The sequence below is a fragment of the Pagrus major genome, chromosome 18 (assembly GCF_040436345.1).
Source record: "Pagrus major chromosome 18, Pma_NU_1.0".
Taxonomy (NCBI): domain Eukaryota; kingdom Metazoa; phylum Chordata; class Actinopteri; order Spariformes; family Sparidae; genus Pagrus; species Pagrus major.
In genome coordinates this window covers 34,377,634-34,396,415 of record NC_133232.1, presented here as the reverse complement: position 1 = coordinate 34,396,415, position 18,782 = coordinate 34,377,634, and the positions used below count along the sequence as shown (strand labels likewise).

At 39.6% G+C, this 18,782-nt stretch overlaps 2 protein-coding genes across 6 annotated transcripts in view; both read left to right on the top strand.

Annotated features, from left to right (window-relative positions):
* The window catches only part of cxcl14 (chemokine (C-X-C motif) ligand 14), a 141,694-nt gene extending 138,818 nt beyond the window's left edge, over positions 1–2,876 (top strand). For all 3 annotated transcript variants that reach the window (XM_073487675.1, XM_073487673.1, XM_073487676.1), the window contains one exon: positions 189–2,876. In XM_073487675.1, coding sequence (XP_073343776.1) covers positions 189–204 — 16 coding nt within the window. In that variant the 3' untranslated portion in view covers positions 205–2,876. The remainder of the gene's footprint in view (positions 1–188) is intronic.
* Positions 2,877–3,995: 1,119 nt separating this feature from the next.
* fam13b (family with sequence similarity 13 member B) overlaps positions 3,996–18,782 on the top strand; it is a 75,746-nt gene continuing 60,959 nt past the window's right edge. For all 3 annotated transcript variants that reach the window (XM_073486325.1, XM_073486323.1, XM_073486324.1), the window contains exon 1: positions 3,996–4,184. The gene's annotated coding sequence lies outside the window, so the exon portion shown is untranslated. The remainder of the gene's footprint in view (positions 4,185–18,782) is intronic.

Here is an 18,782-nt window from a genome sequence, read left to right as displayed (position 1 = left end):
ACAAAAGAGCTTTTCCACAGGGACTCTGTAGGTGACGGGGTGATTAAAGCTGCTCTTCGACTTACATCCACAAGGCCGACACATTGAATACAGGAACCTTTTCATCCAGAGAGTGAAGGAAACACCTGGTGGAGGAGAGAATTTGAAATCACTGCGAACTTAACTCTTAATTTTTCTTTCCTCCTCAGGGTGTACGAAGCCTAAAAACCTCGGCCACCCAGCGCACATGGATCCAGCGAGACAAAACAAAAGAAGACGACAAAATCACCAGGACTGTTTTTTGCAAAGTACAAGATGTAATCTACAATCAAACTGTACTTCTCCCTCTTCTGCCTGAGATCTGTCAAGCACATTAAGAGATTTCTTTAGTTCATATATAAGCTGGTGGGCTCGTCGCTCTAGTCACAGTCACTCACCACTCCAGTCTTTACAACTGTAGTTATACTTGTCAGATAGTGGACGAGACGCTGCCATCCCTGTTCCAGCAGTTGTAGGTTTGTTCAGTTGTCACTTAACAGGGACTTCTCTTTTGTTTTGGCTTTTAGGCTTCTTTCAAAGTGAAGAATGTGTAAGAATGTGTCACTCTGAAGAAACTTCCTTTGAAAAATACAGCGTGGGAGTTTCAGTTGTTAAGATTTTCACCACCCTGTATTCAATATGACAGGTAGGACGTTAGTACAATGCCATCATTTAGGCTCTGGTAGAGGTTGTAGTCGAAATGCAGCGATGAAGGTTCTCAGTAAATCTGTGTTTGTAGAGGAGACGCAGTGAGTGTGTGGTTACATGTAATACAGAGGTTGCTGTTGTTCAGTCGGATAGAGGAGATCTACCACTGTGTGTGTGTTTACCGTGTCCACGCTAGTCAAACATAAGTGTCAAACAAACACACAACTCTGCAGCACCTGTTTTGTAAAATATTATCTAATTAACCGGCAGGGTGTAGTCTCAGTAGATATTAAAGAGTACAGTAGGTCATTTGTGCCATTACTACATACAGTGCAGTCTGTGGAATGGAGTTGACGGGTAAGTTCACCCAAAAATGAAAATTCAGAGCAGAGATGGAAAGTCAGGTGAGGTTTCGTCGTCCTCAAAACATTTCTGGAGCTTCACAGCAAAACAGCGTTGCAGCATTCTGCTAAACGACTGAAAAAAACAACCAAAATGAGACATGAAATGTCTCCACACAGCTCGTCCAGCGCCCTGCACGAGCATGACGCTGTGTCGAGGGTGTAAAAAGCTCATTTTCAAGTTTTGCTGTAAAGTTCCAGAAATATTTTGTAGACCAGGAAACTTCGCCTGACTTTCCATCGGCACGTGGGTGACCACATAATGACTGATTTTTCATTTTTGGGTGAACTTATCCTTTAATTAAAACGTGATTATTAAACATGTAGAAAGTAAGACAGCAGTTTACATCAACAAAGGACTTTCTGTAATATGTTTTCACGGTTGTAAGATTTTTAGCTCCACTTCTTGAAATGAAATAAATGTGTAATAAAGCAATATAACATTCAAACTGCCTACATAACCACTGTATTGAACTTCAGATGATAGCGTCCTTAAAGGATAAGGCTGGTGATCGTTCGGTTTTTTGTTAATGTAACCAATATCCCCTAAAAATATCCAAACCAACAATTAGTTACTGAGTATTTTAGTACCTCTTATGTCCCTGGCACTCAGCCTGAAGTCCATTAATTCTTTCTGAAGATGTAAATGTTTGAAAGAGTCTTTCAGTAGTCGGTATAATACAAGCAGTACAAAACTAAACACGTCATCTCCAGGTCAAATCTAAGCCCTTGGCCCCACTACCAAGAAAAGGCTGAATAGCTTCCAACTATAGATGGGCATTGTAGTTTTTAGCAAACGTCACTCAAAACAGGAGTACGTGACGCATTTGTGTGGAACTATTTTCAGCTGTGGATGAATACACATTTGGTGCTCCACTGAGGATTTACAGCAGCACGACGGTGCCTCCAAATAACAACAGTGATCGTGGTTGTGCTGATAAAGACCCGGATCAGCCAGTGCAGCAGTTTGGCTCACTGATGTGTTTTTAATAGTTGTTTTTCTGGAGGTCTACGATGCAGAGGAATGAGATGTATAAGGCCTTACATAGACTTGTTTGTAGGATCGATTCATTGTTAGTTTTATTTTTGTTTTTGTTTGTTTTTTAAAGAAGAATACAGAATATTATCAAACTTATCCTTTAAAACGGGCTGTGGACTGTGTTATTATGTTGTAATGAAAGTAAGAATTGGATCAGTGCACGAGATTTTAACATTTCCTACTCTCTTAACATCGCAAGGGGACAATTTGGCTGAAATCATAACTACCGTCTACATACAAACAACCCACAGTGTTTACATTACAGCATATATTTAGATATACGGCAGACATTTCACTGTTTCTGTCCTTCACGGGCGATGATACTCTTTTCTCTCCTGAACAGTACTGTCAGACGTGTTTTGTATGCCGTGGATACACTTTGTAACAATGACTGCCGGGTGTTGTTTTGTTACCACCAAACAGAATTCACTCACAAATATATCTGCATATATACGAAAAACACCACAGTTTCTTTACCTTTTGAAGAATGTGCATTACTCTTGTTTTATATCTATAAATATATATAAAGAAGCATTTTGTAAATGGACCAGTATAGCCTATATGTTAGTGAGAATGAATTCACCTAGAGACTTTATAGTGTCATGTATATTGTATTACTGCATTATAGTTGTTTGTTTTTTTGCTATTTAAATCCTGGTTTGGTAACAGATCTTTGGAGGGTGAGTGTTTGGACCGGCCCACCAAACACACAGTTAGACATTACATTGAGTGTAAAACAATAAACACAGCAATAAAGTGTCTATAGAACAGCTTCTGTTTGCGTCTCATTGCAACGACTGCTGGAACTGAAACAAAGGAGAAATCAGCCTCTTACAGATGTGGAGAGGGGCGGGAGGCAGAGTAAAGTGCTGGGGGAGCAGCAGTCCACCAGGTGGCGCTATACATTAACTGATCTCTGTGAGCCAGAGTGCAGGAGGCAGTTAACAGCTACAGTAACAACAGGGAGAGTTTGCTTTAAATATTTGAGTTATGGGAGTTTGTGGAAAATGTAAAAAGCATGTGCATAATCACAGAGAGAGACGATGACTCACACACATATAGACAATTATTTATTTTATGTGTGCGAGTATTCTGTTTCACAACTGGAATATTAAAACAAAGAAAATAAATAAAAATGCTAATGAATATATTTAAAGAACATAAAAGGTAGAATAAACTTTCACAAATTAAAGCATGAATGATAAAACTGATTATTAAATGTTATTCAGTTCAATTTAAGTGGACTTTGATAGCATGTATTTTAAAGGTACATCAATGTCAAACAGTGGCTTATTGTATATTTAATGTCTATTACCTATAAATACAAACCGACATGTAAAACCCTACTCTATTATATTCTGTTCTGCTCTGTGGGTCCATACACAGGTAAATTGCCCTGTCTAGTGAGAAACAGTAAAAATGACAGAAACTCATCCAGGACCAGAATAAAAGCCTGAAAACATGTGATGCATGACTTTATGCAGTAGTGACAGTGGGGTGAAAGATATATTTTTAATGTGTATTATATATATATATATATATATATATATATATATATATATATATATATATATATATATATATATACATATATTATGTTATATGAGCTGAGGTTGACATTTAAAAGAGAAAAAAAACACCTTTGCCAAAATGTGATATACATTAATACAGCCGTAGTGATGCAGAGCTGAGCGTTAAAGACGGATTAAAGAATAAAAATGATCTTTGTGTGATAAAGTTCGTGTCTGTCTGTGAGGCGGGTCAGTATTTGGCCTCCCGCTGTGCTCACAGTCAGAGAGGCGGGGTCAGTATTTGGCAGGTTCGTCCCCTGAGGGTGTGTATGTGTGTATGCGTGTATGTGTGTGAGAGAGAGACTCGCTAAGCAACGAGCGACCTGCGAACGGGCATCCGAGCCAGTCCGAGCGAAACAGGAACCACGGTACCCTCCGGCTCTCTGCGATGTTCCCGACGACACCTCTCCGCCGTCTGCTCTGATCCCCGTCTGTCCGGACGTCGGCTCCAGAAACCGAGCCAGAGATTAATGCATCGAGCCCCGCGTCCCTGTTCGCGTTGACCTGGTAAGGTACCCTGTAGCCACCGATTAGCTCGCGTTGCTAACAGCGCTTCTTCTGGTTCACTCAGCAGCATCTTCGTGGCTAACGCTAGCCAAGCTAAGCTAACTGTGTCTGACGCTTTGTTTCACCTCTCTGGTGAATTATACCACACGTGTAGTCTGTCAGCGTGTCCACCGGAGGAGCATCTTTATTTAGGGACTGGTGTTGAAGTGTTTTGTGCGTGTTGAAGCGTCTGAAGCTTCATTTGTGTTCACTGGGAGCTAACGGCTAACGGCTAACAGCTAGCAACGGAGGCAGGTCCATCACATCTGAGGCTCTTCCGCAGGCACAGCGAGCTCACTCGGAGACAGAAAAGGGAAAAACTGTCATAAAATATTAAATATCTGAGGGGTTTTTTTTTGGATTCCACTCGCAAAAACGAGCAGTGCGTCCTGCTGTCAGTTGTGTAGGTGTTTAATAGTTGAGCTGTGTGTAGTCAGTAGTTGTCTGGAGGATGTAAGATGCAGTGTTGACTTCAGATTCAGTTGTTTAATGGTTACTGTACAGGAACAGACATCCTGCGTGTGACTGGCTGAAGCTCTTCTCCTCTCAACTGTCGCCGCCACTTTCGTTTTCTCTTCTGGCTGTTTGTAGAAAGCCTCCTGCACCCAGATGCTCCAGCTCAGGGTGCTGAAGGTGTCTGCTGGAATGTTCTGGTGTTTGAGTCTTTGCCACGAACCGAGTTTGTCTCAGCTGTTCCCAGGAAGTAGATTGTCTTTGTGTGTCTGGGGTTGCAATTCGTTTTTAAAAGATGTGATGGCCTGACTTTCATTTCTGGGCTCTCTGAAATCCTCTGCACATTGCATAATCGCATGCAGCCACTGCCCTGAATTAGAGAGGATTGGGCTCACCATATGGTGCACTGTACTATGGGCATAAATGAAGGGACGACCGTGTATTAGGCCAGGAAAGTTTATTTGTCTCGCATGATTCAGACACAAGGCAGCTCAGAGTGCTTTACAGAGACACACAGCTGCATTACAAACAGTTAGGAAGACGTCAAGAAACAAAATATTAAAGCAAGAGTACACTGCACTGGGCACACACATCATTTGTGCATACTTACGGTACCTATTCAGGCACTACGGGTTAAAAAAATAACTGTTATTAATTCCTGGGAAGTTAATTTGCACCATTGTGGAGCTGAAACGTTGATTGATTTTCGGGGGCCCATAGAGAAGTGTAGTTTGTAGTCTGAAAACCTTGAAATCAGTTAGCATTTTTGCACAACCGGTTCCCTCGTCTCAAAGCCTCTGAGGTTTTTTGAATTGATTTTCGGTTGAAAGCCTGAAATAAGGTCTGTGGTTAACACAAGATATTTACACGTTTTGTTCTACGACATGAAATACATGATTAAACTTCCCACAGTTTAATCATAAAGCGCTTACGTGTCTTAAAAGAGGTGGTTGCAAACAAGTGGCTGAATAAGACTGCTGTTGTTGTCACAGACATTAAACGTCATCACAGCGAACACGAGACTCATCTACTCACTAGTCACTTTAATAACAAACTATTCTGACTGACTTTACAACCTGTAGATCAATTTATAAAGAACGTATAATAATTGTGTAGTAAGAAGCTTAGTGGTGACGTTTAAGTCATGCGACGCAGTGTAGTCTGTCTGTAGTCTAATATTAGCTCTTTACTTCTAGCAATTTAATTTACACTTTGAAAATCACAAAAGTGGTGTTCATCTGTGAAGATGAAATTATCATAAACTTGTGTTTGCAACAGAGATTATTTTTGGCGATAGTCCAAAATAAACTTTATAAGAAATTTAATGTGTTGTATAAAAATAAGTTTATAAATCGCTGCATATCAGGCACCATAAACACCAATACATCTGTGATAGGAAAATATTGGCTGTTAAAATCAGCCGACAGATGCACCGGTCAGGCTCCAATTATTAATCTGCTAACAGCTTAAAGACGATTAATTGTTTAAGTAGTTTTTCAACCAGTCTGAGGTTCCAGCTTTTTATTTGTGAAGCTTTGCTGTTTTTCTTTGTCTTCTACAATGGTAAGTCGATATTTTTACACTGTTAATTGGACAAAACAAGCAATAAAGACATAAAACAAAACATTTTATAGACTGAACTATTAATCCTCTAATCTGAACAACAATAGGTACATTATATTATTATGTAAATTGTTATTTGCCTTCCTACAACGCTGCCAATATCAACAAACCTGATGATGATGATTGCATCTCTCAAATCCGAATTACAAATGGATTGAAACTTAAATTGATGTTAAGAAATTTAAATATAATACACTTGTAAGAGAAAATATTAGGAAAACAATCCCAGTACTATAAATAAATGGAGTTAAAGTAAAAACAAGCCTGAGAATGGAAGACTGACATAAAGGAAGTTATTATGTGCTGTGTTATATATATGTATATGTATATGTATATGTATATGTATATATAATGTACTGTAAATAACTGTTCTGGCAGCCTTTGGTGCTTCTGCAACACATGCTGACTAGATAATGCATCTGTGTATGTATGTATGTGTGTATACAAAAAAGGCAGATCCTCATTTATTATTTTAATGTAAAGAACCAATAGTTCAGTTAAAGGAAATACACTTCAGACGGGTAAACGTGCTCTTTGTGAAGAATGCTCTCTTTTTGTCTGTATTGTGTTTCTGTGAGGGTTTTTGGGTTCCTGACTTCTCAGCTGCAGCCACAACCAAAACGAGTTGAACTTAAACTGCAGCTGCTTTCAGAATACACACGATCTATAGTCTTATCTGAGGGGCTTGTGTAAAATCAGTTGTATACCTCAGTAAAGTTTAACCCGTTAGCAAAACAGCTCAGTTATTGTGTAAGAGAGATATGTCCACAGACAGGCTGGAGTAAAGGTCAACCTCGCAGTGGTGCTGATGTTGGAAAATGTTAGCAAAACAGTTGTTGAGTCAGCTATTGAAAAAACATTGGGATTGATGGTGTAATACACTTAGTGGAGAGTATTAGGTCCACCTAGTTAAACTAATGCAGTCTAATTCAACAGCCCTGTAATAAATCCCCCGCTTCGTGAGGATTATAATGTTCAGTTTTTGTTGGAGCTGTTTTAGAGACAGGTTGATTCAACTCTATGCTCATTTTGGGAATTGTTGTTTGTGGTGCTGTTAAATTGTAATTGAAAATGAATTGAAAATAATGAGATGTATTTTTAATATATATACATATATATGTACATATATATACATATATGTACATATATATGTGTATACATATATATATGTGTGTGTGTGTGTGTGTGTGTGTGTGTTTATTAATGTGTTTATTAATCGACAATAAGTTGCAGCGCTGTTTGAAACCGAGCATATCCTAATGTTGATTTAGCTCCGTGACAATGCAATTAAAATGCAAGGTCACTTAGACACTCGAGGCCTTGCCATGACTGGCATTTATCCCATTAAGTGTACCTCAGCTGAACCTGTAGCCTTTATGTGAGGGCTCTCACGTATGCACATACCAACAGTGTCAAAACTCTCCAACCTCCCGCTGTGTGAGATAAGACGGTGTACGTAAGACGACCCATAGTTTTTATATGGAAGGAAAACACACGCACACACAGCAGTCACAGCAGTGTCATAACCACACAGCTGCCTGCAGTGTGGGATTGTTGTTGCCAGGTCAGTGAGTGGTTGTTTTAGACTCTGTGGACGGGGGCCAAGCTAAACCAAATGTGGTCCAAATCTCTCTGAAGCCCGACCCACACTGCCAGAAATTCACCAGATTTAATCCGTCTGCGTGTGTTCACACCTGTATGGAAATATGTTTCATAATCGCACGTTTAACTGGTGAAAATGTGATTAGCTTTTATAATTAAACACTTTACTTGTGCTCTTTTGCAGGATAAGATAGAATAATCAGACACTCGTAGCTTTAAGTCATTTAACAGAGTAATCAAAGCAGTTCAGTTGGATAGAAATAGAATAATACAAAGGAAAAGAGACATGTCAAGATCTAACAGGAAGCCTTGGAGCATTATGCTCTGGTGTACAGTATGTCAGAATGGGCCAGAGGCAGTTTCATGCAGTGTGGCACTGACCTGGTCCAAAGATTGTGTAAATGGAGATGCTCCATTAGGCAGCTGAAATAACAAAGGCTTCTACAGGGGGAAAATCTTTTATTCATGTGTTGTTAACTCTTCCTATCAGAGAAAAGGTCCATAAGAGCATTTCACTGTCAAATCCTGGACTAAACTACACTTGGAAAATAGTGCATGTCCATTCAAACATAGTAAAATCACAGACTGGGGTTTACTAGTGAAAGAAGATTTATTTATACCTGCAGATGGGAAAGGAAAATCTTGTTAATTACAGTGTTGAGAGCAGAGCTGAAAATATCAGTCGATTAATCAATGAGTTGGTTCACAAAAAGATGAATTAGGAACTGTTTTGATATTCGATTAATTGCTGGAGTCTTTTTGTTCTCCAGTTAAATGATGGCACGATCAGCTGGTTCCAGCTTCATGCAGGTTTTCTTTGTCTTCCATGAGATTGAACAGAATATTTTTGGGTTTAGGTTGTTTCATTGTGCACTGTTTTCTGAAAGTTTAATGACCCAACAGTTAATCAGTACATTGAGAAGATTTATCGATAATCAAAAAACATTGTTAGTTGCAGAATAAGATGGAACAAGCAGACTTTTCAGTTGTTTTAGTGTCAGCCCAACATGAGCGCTCTGCACTTGGTTAAAGTTTGCTCAGTTGAGCATTTTCATTGTTGACCCATTGTTTATCCATAAATTAAATTAAATATGTAGTTATAGGGAATTCTGTCCATATCACACCCTCCAAACCAGATATGTGCATCTAATGTAAGTTAATTATTTCAGTCCTAATCTGTGGAGCGTGTTAGTAGATAAATGGGATTTTTTGTGGCTGGTGACGTCTTCTCCTCTTTACCAGGAAGTGTCGCTATGGTAATGGCAGGGGATTTAGTGAGCTCTTAATTTTACTGTAGCTGTTGGACGGGAGCGCATAATCTTTATTATGCGTTACGATTTTTCTGCACTGTGCTGAAACAGAAGGCCGCAGCTTGGGTATGAGAAGAAGACAGATGGAAAAATCCTGTGCCGGGCAGCTGGTTGGGCTGAAGTAATCTGGGGCTGAGAACATGTCCCCCGTAGGTTTAAGGGATGTGCTCTAACTGTACAGCGTCTGCTGAATGTGTGAAGCCATGAGAGATTGTACAGTGATGCACAGTATTTCCAGTCATGTGATGCACAGAAGTCACATGACAGGAAATACAAGATGACAATCAGTCATAGCCTTTATCTGCAACCTTTGGTACCGTTTCCTACACTGAGGAGATCAAGTCTGCAGTTTTCCGTTTTAAGATATTTTAAAACTAAGGTGTAACTGGAAAGCCCCCGAGTCCTAAATAGCTCTGTGCACATCTCCAAATGTCCACTTACTCACAGTCGGATAGATTTTAACATTATATATTAACATACAAGTAAAGGACGTGCCACTTCCAGGATGGTCTGTGAGAAAATCCTTCAGACTGCACTGTCAGTTTGCTCGGTCACGTGTCAGCGTACTCTCACAGCTGGTGTTGTGATCTATTGTTTACACACAGGCACAAACAGATGGAAATGACAGGACTTGTACTATTCTGTGTACGCTACAGTATTTGTTGTGTGTTAATTGAGTCTCATTCAGTCCACATATAATAGAGCAAAGATGGTTTATTCAATGAGAATTAACCACAGGCTTGGGATTTCTTTATTGATTCACGTTAGTCCCACTTCCCAGTTGCACAGTCGTTGCTTTCATAGAGCTGTCAGGCATGTACAGAATATAAAGACAACAGATGGAGAGGGATCTTTTTTTAATGCAGCAAAGGCAGAAGCATACTGGCTGGTATTTTAGTGTGCAGTGGTCTGGAAATTTCCATCAGCATGAGACAGAGCAAGAGAGAGAGTTGATTAAGATCAATACTAAATCAATAAAGCTCAATGTCGTTGTCTCAGACGAGGCTGAGCCCGGCGGCTCTCTGCTAAGGTTTGGATCACACTTGGTCCACGATGCAGTGATGTGGCCGTGAATTGTAGTTCTGTGTTGTGACTCACAGTGAAACACTTTGTGCACATTTTATGCCTCAGGCCTAATAAACTGTCACAGTATCATGACCCCTGTGTTGTGAACTGATCCAGATCCTCAGCTGACTGTAATATTGCATCCCTACATATAAATAACAGATTTAACTTTTATTCATTTACAGTTTTTGTTTTTGCAGAAACATCACAGAGCTGATAACGAATGCAAACAATATTTTTCTGAATAAATCCAGCTCATGCCTGAACGAGGGTATAAGTCATATGATGTTATGTACCATGACATTATGTACATTTGCAATATTATTAAAACTGTGGTAGCTGTTCCTTTTAACATCTTAGGGTGTATTAGACAAGTTTTGTGGGCAGTGTTGCAAACAGGGTGCAAAATTAGCCAAATGGCTTGTGAATGTTCAAATTTTACCAGCCGCTCAGTGGATTACCATTGTGCTTTTTTTGGCTGATGAATGAAGCACATCTACCAGCTGGTGGCTGGTGCTAATTCTGAGCCCTGGTAAGTCATTGAGACTGATAGTTTTATGGTTATGTTGTATTTTTGCCTTTTTGGTATTTTTTTGAAAGGTGTTTAATTAGCTGATCAGATATCCTTGTCTGGTTCTTGTATCTAGTTTCTTCATCATTTTTCCAGAAAATGTAATATCACATTATCAGTGTTGTAATAAAAAACAACATATGACATAGAGGATTTAAACAGTGCAGATGGTTGTATTAATATCACCCCACACCCATCCCTGAGTGTTACAGAAGTATGACAACAGAGCTCCTTTGCAGCACAGAGGTGGAATAAAACTTCATCACATGAAGCGGGTGTGTGTGATATTTAATGTCCGTGTGCAGCCTGTTTAAGATAAGTTTTCCTTTGACACAGGTTAGTCGTCACTCTGCTCTACTTTATGGTTGGAGGAACCGTCATTTGACCAGAAAACCTGAGTTTATTACTTAGGCCAGTGAGCACTAGGGACACAATTTTGTAGTTGACTGTGAAAACGCTGAAGAGCTAACAGAAATGATAATACATGGAGCATTACATCGTAAGTCCTGTAAACAACTAGAATGGCACTCAGTTGAGTGTATACCTCCATCAAGGCTCAACACTCCCCTTTTGTACGAACTCAGGATTCCAGCCACCTCGAAAAACGCTCTGTCAAGCAATGTTAAAGAAAGTGAAACAAAAATTCCTGGATCCTGATCTGCACCAAAAGTTTATGGGGTCTGTTCTGGGCTGAGACCCATCCTCCATCCAACTGTCGCGGAAATCTGTTCAGCAGGTTTTGTATAATCCTGCTGACAAACCAACCAACCAACAAACACTGTGGAAACAGAGAAAAATCTCTTCTACATAAAAATGATCCTAGAGTGACAGTCATGATAAGAGCTTCACTGAATGTATATAATGTACAGGCATGCTTTAAATTAGTCCTTTATCTGAGATGTTTCACTGTGTTGCATATCAACATTGCTTGGTTTGATTACTTAAAGATCAAACACTAAAAATAGCTCTTGTCAAATTGTGAAGCCCACATGCAAATAAGTTGCATAAGCAGACATTTCATTAGGCATTTATGTAAAGAGTAGCTGTGATCCAAAGCTTTTCTTTGGTTTTTCAGAAAAAAAGTAAGTTTGACTGTTTTAAAGAGTCAATAAGGAGATAGAACAGACAGAAAAACAAAGAAGAGTCTGCATGACTGTTCGCCCAGATAGCAACCAAGCAAACTTCATGCAAATGTCCTGAACAAATTGCTCCACTCCTACAGTTGCCAACACAGAGCTGCACTTGTTTCCACTGTAGGCGTGCAGGCTTTTTGCAGTGTCACAGCCCCTCAGGCGAGCAAAGAATGGATCTTATTTTCTAGTTTTTCGAGGTATTTTTATGACAGTCCATCATAAAAATGTAGTGCACAATGACATGAAAGGGTGGAGACTAAGATAACCAAGAGTGCAGTGAAGCAGGCTTAAGGCTGGAAGACCGCCAGGTCAGAGAAACTCCCTCTTCCTTCAGCAAATGCTATTAAGCAGGGCACTTAACCCTGGCTGTGGAAGTGCGTAGTGGCAATTAACTGCTAGCTGTTGAAGGCTTTGGTTGCACTGGGGTGTAACTGTACAGCATGCATAGGACGTGTGAGGACGTGTGAGAGTGTCGGTACCCTTGAATCTTTTCTTAGATTAATACAATATCGGATTGATGTGCTGGAGATTCGGACCATAAATAATGATAATCCTCATCGTCGATGTATCTGCAGATTATTTTCTTGATGAGTTGATTAATTGTTTGGTCTGTAAAATATCAAAAAACACAAAAAATGTCTGTAGATTAAAATCTCCTGTCCAAAACACAAAAATATTCAATTTAATATTGAAGAAAAGCAGCAAATCTCGACTCTCTGTTTGACGTTTTTTCATGAAAAGTGCCTCAAACAATTATCAAGTAACAAAATTATAATTTTCTGCAAGTCAACTAATTATCTCAGCCATCTAATAAATATGGTAGGCTGGACCGGTCTGAGTATATGGAACAAGCTCTAGATGGGTTCGTTGCCTCAGGCAGCCATATTCATCAGATCCTCAGGCTTCAAAGGAATAATTAAAGATGACTAGTTGGACAGATTATTGAAGCCTTGTCACTCCTTTTTCTACTGTATATAATATAAGAATAAGTCTTTTGAAAGGATCATCATTTTTGTTGGACCTTCCACGTTTTGCATCTCCAAAATAAATAAAGGGAAGATTCTGGTACTAGAGATAGAGATAACAAGGCCTGAAAAAGCCCGTGTCCCCTGAAGACATGTGCTTATTAATTCATCACTGACAGGGCTAGCCTGGGAGGAGCAGCTAAACTAGGCTAAGGCAGTGAACTGCTGCTAGTGAGTCAAGGGCAAACACTGGCTTTACTGCCTCAATCTTTTACCCCTACTCTGCCTCTCTTTACCTCATTTATTCTTTTTCCCCGTCACTTTCTCTCCTCTAATCTGCCTCCGCCATTATCTTTCTGATGCTCGTTTATTCTCCATGACGCTGCCTCTCCTCTTTTTATTTTTCCTTTCATCCATCTTTCATGCACGCCTCCCAGGCTGACTTGACCTGCTGATATCGCCTGTAAAAGATTATCAAATATTTCAAAACAATGAACAAATGCTGACCCACTATATCCTGCAAACCTCGAGGCTATCAAAAGTGGAACTTTGGATAATTTGTGCACTCTAATTAGTACTTTGTACCCACAAGTTAATCATTTATTCACCACTACTTGAGTCTTCTTGACCTCAAATTAGTTCATTTTCTATTACTTAAGATTTAATTCTAATCGTGCCAAAAAATTACTGAATTTTTTCCCAGAAATAATTAGCATTCAGCTGCAAGTCGCTGTCGTAAACGGTTTCCTCAAATTGCCGCATTTACTTCCTCATTTTGACTTTGAATTGTGTGTTTTAGGGGAAAAAAGTGGTTGTGGGTTGCAAATTAATAATTTGAAGGGATCAAATCACTAATTCGTGTACATTTTAGGGGATGGATTACTATGCTTCTGTTTTCTGATTCAGGCTCACTAATATCCCTCTCTGTCTGCTGTTGCCATACATGCTGTTTACCCCCATTGAGAAGTGGGTTTGTTGGATAGGAAAGTCAACTAATTATTGACAAATGACACAGCAGTAATGAGGCCGCATGTAAGAGAGTTCATTGTGCAAACAGAACAGATAAACAAGCAAATAGACGAGTTGCATGGTGAGGAGGATTGCATGGTAAATAAACTGACAGAGTAAAAAAAAGGTGGATAGTGTGCACATCCACATCCAGTTGTGTACAGATGCAGGGCAAAAAGGACACTATGCAGCTCGCTTTTTGTCTGCATGGATGTTTGCACGACGGTGACCTTGTAGGTCAGATGCTGCATTGGTAAAATGTTTTGAGAGCTTGAAAATCTTGGGTGTATGTACAGCCTCTCCTTTGTCTGAGTTAACTGACTGACACAAAGGTAAATAGGTCGACAGACAACAGTTGACAGACAGACTAAGAGGCAGCTTGGCTCAGATTCAGAGTTGGAGCATGTTATGTGATGCACCTACATGCTTCACTTTTCATTAGAAGACATTCTTGAATTTTGACTCATGTCATGCAGTGCTATATTTATATAATTATTATTTTTATATTTGTTGTTGTTATTATACATAGTTTGTTACCATTTGTGTGCCATCACTTTTATGCAGCCATATTTTATTTTGTCATGATATTTTCTTTATGTAAATTGAAGTTGTAGAGAACATGACTTAAAAAGTTAACACTGAGGTGGTGGCTTCAAATACTAGCACTCGATTTTCTGCCTCTCGTTGCATGGTCGGTTATTTCTTATCTTTGTCATGGATGTGTATTTTTGAAATGGTGCACAACAACAACAACAACACCAAAAACTGAAACAGTTGGCTTGATTAATTAGTGTTAGTGTTAGTTCAGAATATTGTATATTTAAAGTAACTAAAAATCCAATTGGCCTCAACAAATATAGCAATGAAAATTTGGCCAGAAAACCTTTGTTATGGCCAGCTTTTTTTAATAACCCATTTTCTGTTGTTAACATGTTTTGTCTAGAGAACTTAATTACTTACTTAATGACTTACTTAGTAGAAAAGAACATGAGTGACCAGGCAAAATCCCAAAGACGTTGAGTAAAAGTGCCTCTTGGAGAAACTGCATGTGAAGGGAATTGCCCAGCAAAAGCTTCAATGCATGGATAAGGCTGACGTCCAAATGCTGACCTGCACATTTTTGCAGATTAATCGCCAGTATGCACGCATATCTGAGATGTGGTTAACAGCCATTGTGAAATATACAAAGACACAGTCAAACTCAGTTAAAGAAACAGATAGAAAAGGATACAGTAATTAAGTACAGAGTTTTCACAGTTTGAACTTACTCTCCTCCTGTTGTGCATATTGTCTACATACTTTTGTGTTTACTTTTGACCTTTGACCTTACTTTTTTGGTCACCCTCAGTCCTCACCTCTCACTGTCACTGCTAATGGTTGACAGCTTAAAATGTGCAGAAGCAGGTTAAGGGTCAACATTTGCAACACTTAACCTTCAGCCTTTTTAGGTGTGTATGCGTGTTTGTTTGTGGGTTTTAATGGGAGTTGTGTTACCTTGCTGTGTACGGGTATGCTTCAAGACCGCAGGCTTTCATTTGCAATTGCCTCATTCTTTAAACCACAGAGTGATACAACTATGTATAGTGTACATGTGCGGCTGAAAACACTCGCTTCGTATTAAGTAGGTTATTTTTTAGACTTCCTGTTATGCAGCTTCCTGGATGGCTAACTTACCTAATGTTAGTTGAAAAATAAGATCATTCCCACGAGGTGACACATTATGAAGTTAAAGTCGTAATTGTGTGCACAGTATTAACACCTGTACATAGAATGGCATGAAATGTGTTGTATATTTAAATGACATGCGCATCATACTGGCCCATGTATGAGACGACCCTCAAGAAGACTTTCTGAAGATGCAACACACTAGTCCAAGGAGAATTCAGTTCTCACCCTTGAAGCCTTTTTTTTCTTACATTCAAGCAGAGGACATTTAAGACCGTCATCTTGGGCTTTGGGAAACACTGATGGACACTGATGGTTTTATAGACCAAAACCAAACTGCCACTTCCTGCTGTTGCTCTGACAGCAACCTCCAACTGTCTCACCCAGCTGTGAAAACTGTCTCCGGTCACCAGTGAAGGGAGCTGGCAGATCAGCTCTCACATCGTCATTGACCTTAACATGAAAATTAACATAACTGGACAGGTTTAATAAGAGCGTATTGAACGGGACATGGGGATGCAGTGCATTGACCAGCTAAAACATCTTATCTGTATTTTCTCTCCTGTATATCACAAATTCCAACTAGTTATCACTGTGTCCAAAATTATTTTCTCCAGCTGTTAGCATCGGTTTTTATCTTTCTGTCTTTTGAGCTCCTCCTTGATCATCTGCGATAGTGTTAATCCTTGTCCACCTGACAGACGAGATAATTCAGCCCACGTTCCATTTCAGGACATTTGTTGGACTTGTTTTTGCTCGTCTTGAATTTATTTCCTCCGCAGAAGCAAAAGCCCAACCTTAAATTTACTTTCAGGGGTGGTTAACTCTAACTGACACACTGTAAACACACTTGAGGACACCTGATAAACCTACAAACAATAAAACAACCGGGTACTTATTTCTCTTGGTAGGTTTATATTTGTTTGTCACATGAACTCATGGACACAGTGTGACAAGTTGTTTTCATTCCATTGGTGACAAAGCAGATAAGGATCTCAGTCTTATGTTTGGTGATTGATGGAGCAGATTCGTATCTGTGTGTCTCTGTGCTCTTGCAGATTCAGCCCACATTCACACCTTCACTGTTTGTGTCCTACTTTTTTTAGGTGTGTGCTTGTTTGGATGTGTCAAGTCATGCGCGCACTGGAGAGTACAAGGAAGTTATGCGTATGTCACAGTCACGGGATGTATGTTTTTAGAATGGAGCCAACAACTCAACACCATTGTCAAATACAGAAATACCAGGCGTTCGTTCTCAGGCTGATGGATTCAGGCTGGAGAGCAGAGGTCAGTGGGTTCAGCTCGGTTGGTCAGAGGTAATTTTCTGCTTGTTCTACCTGTTTAAGGTCAACAGACTCAATCAGCTCACAAATTTAGAGATCAGTTTGTTTGTGAACAAAGAAGATTTTACCTTTTTTGGTTTTAACTGATTAAAATGTACTTTGATATGTTCCTTTTTTATCTTGTCTCCCGTCCTGGGGGTCGTAGACTTGACACAGAAATCTGATCGATCTTAACTTCAGAAGAGGGCTCCTGTGGTCCGACCTTTCTGTCTGTCACTTTCTACTTTCCTGATGTTGGTTGACCATGACAGCTTGGCCAGCAGTGATAGAATATGCAGAGTTTAGCTTCTTTGATCTCTTTGTTATATTTGGGATTTAACAACATGATGCAAGATAGAGGAAATTTTTCTGACTTATTTATAACCTCTGGTGAATATTTAATCTTCACATTTGGTCGTGAACTTTGTTTTGGTGGAGCTGAGGCTTTAGGGTTTTAGTGAAGAATGTAAACTTGTCTATGAAATATGAATGTACTTTTGTATTTGTTGAAGGGTTTTGCTTACATCTGCAGTGGTTATTTCAATAATTAATTGTAATTGTATGAGGGGATCTCACAGTAGAAGTTATATTATTCAGGTTATGTTTTTGTTGATGTTATTGCTCCAGTTTTTAGTTATGGTCATGTTGTCTTCCATAAACATTTCCTGCTTGTTTTTTTCAGCTTGTTTTGTTGCTGTGTGTTTAGTATTCAGTGAACTGACTGACTCAAAATGACTGAACCAGTATTTATGTTAAATGTGTCTCTGAAGCAAACTTCACAAGGTCAAACGGTAGTGCAGGTATTAAACCTGTGACCTTTCTGTTAAAGGACATTAAGCTTTAACTCTGCCACCCTGCAGACCGCTGTCTGGCCTTCATCTGTGGTTTTGAGCAGGTGCACTTTGAGCACTAACTGAAATCTGATATACAGCAAGCTTATTTAAATATACTGCTGTAACCTCTGTGGTCGAGTCATCATTGACAACTTACTGTGAATTAAGATAGGTACAGATTTTACACCTGCCTTTACACAAGACTGATCAGAATTACAGGCACTCATCTGTGTTGTCTTTAACACTGGTTTGCGGTAGAAAAACAGAAGTTTGACACATCAGGAATGTAGCTTCAGGGCCCAGACACACCAGACAGACATCAAAGAATTAGCTGTGACAAGGGTTGACTGTGTCTCGGCCAAAAAGCTGCACTTGAACACACCGCAAAAGACTACAGCCGCCGGCCAGCTAGCTAGTACGTTCTGGGTCTGCGTGATAGGAATGATGAAGCTGCGTTTTTTGACACCACTCTCGCTATTATAGTTACTTCTAATCAAGAATATATCTGATAAACGACGAAGAAGCGGAGGCAAATAATGAGGAGAAACTGAACCGTTAAATGGGTGAACTCAAGGATACTACAGCGATCGCCTCAGCATTTTCGTTTCTCTTCTTGTGCACTAATTAGCTGAAGAGCCAATCAGAGTTATTTCTTTCACCGACGGGCTCCACAAGCTCAACCGGCCAAAAAGCTACAGCAAGGGCCAACTAGCGCTTAGGGCCGACCATCGCGGACCAAAGTCGTCCTGTGAGTTCAGACCAAAAACAGCACTGTGCTGAAACCAACATGACAGGCTGAACTGCTGTGGGCATATTGCTTTAGGTATGAGCGAGTCAATTAAATACAATCAAAAATGCCAGTTGAATAGTAGATCCTTGAGTTTTAAGGCTTATTAGATAATAAACCACTGCATGGTGGTTTATAATACTATGACATAATTTTACAACTCCTGGAAAGTTGTCATCTGACAGTTAATTTAGTCTAGACAGTTGCTGTGTAAACTATGGA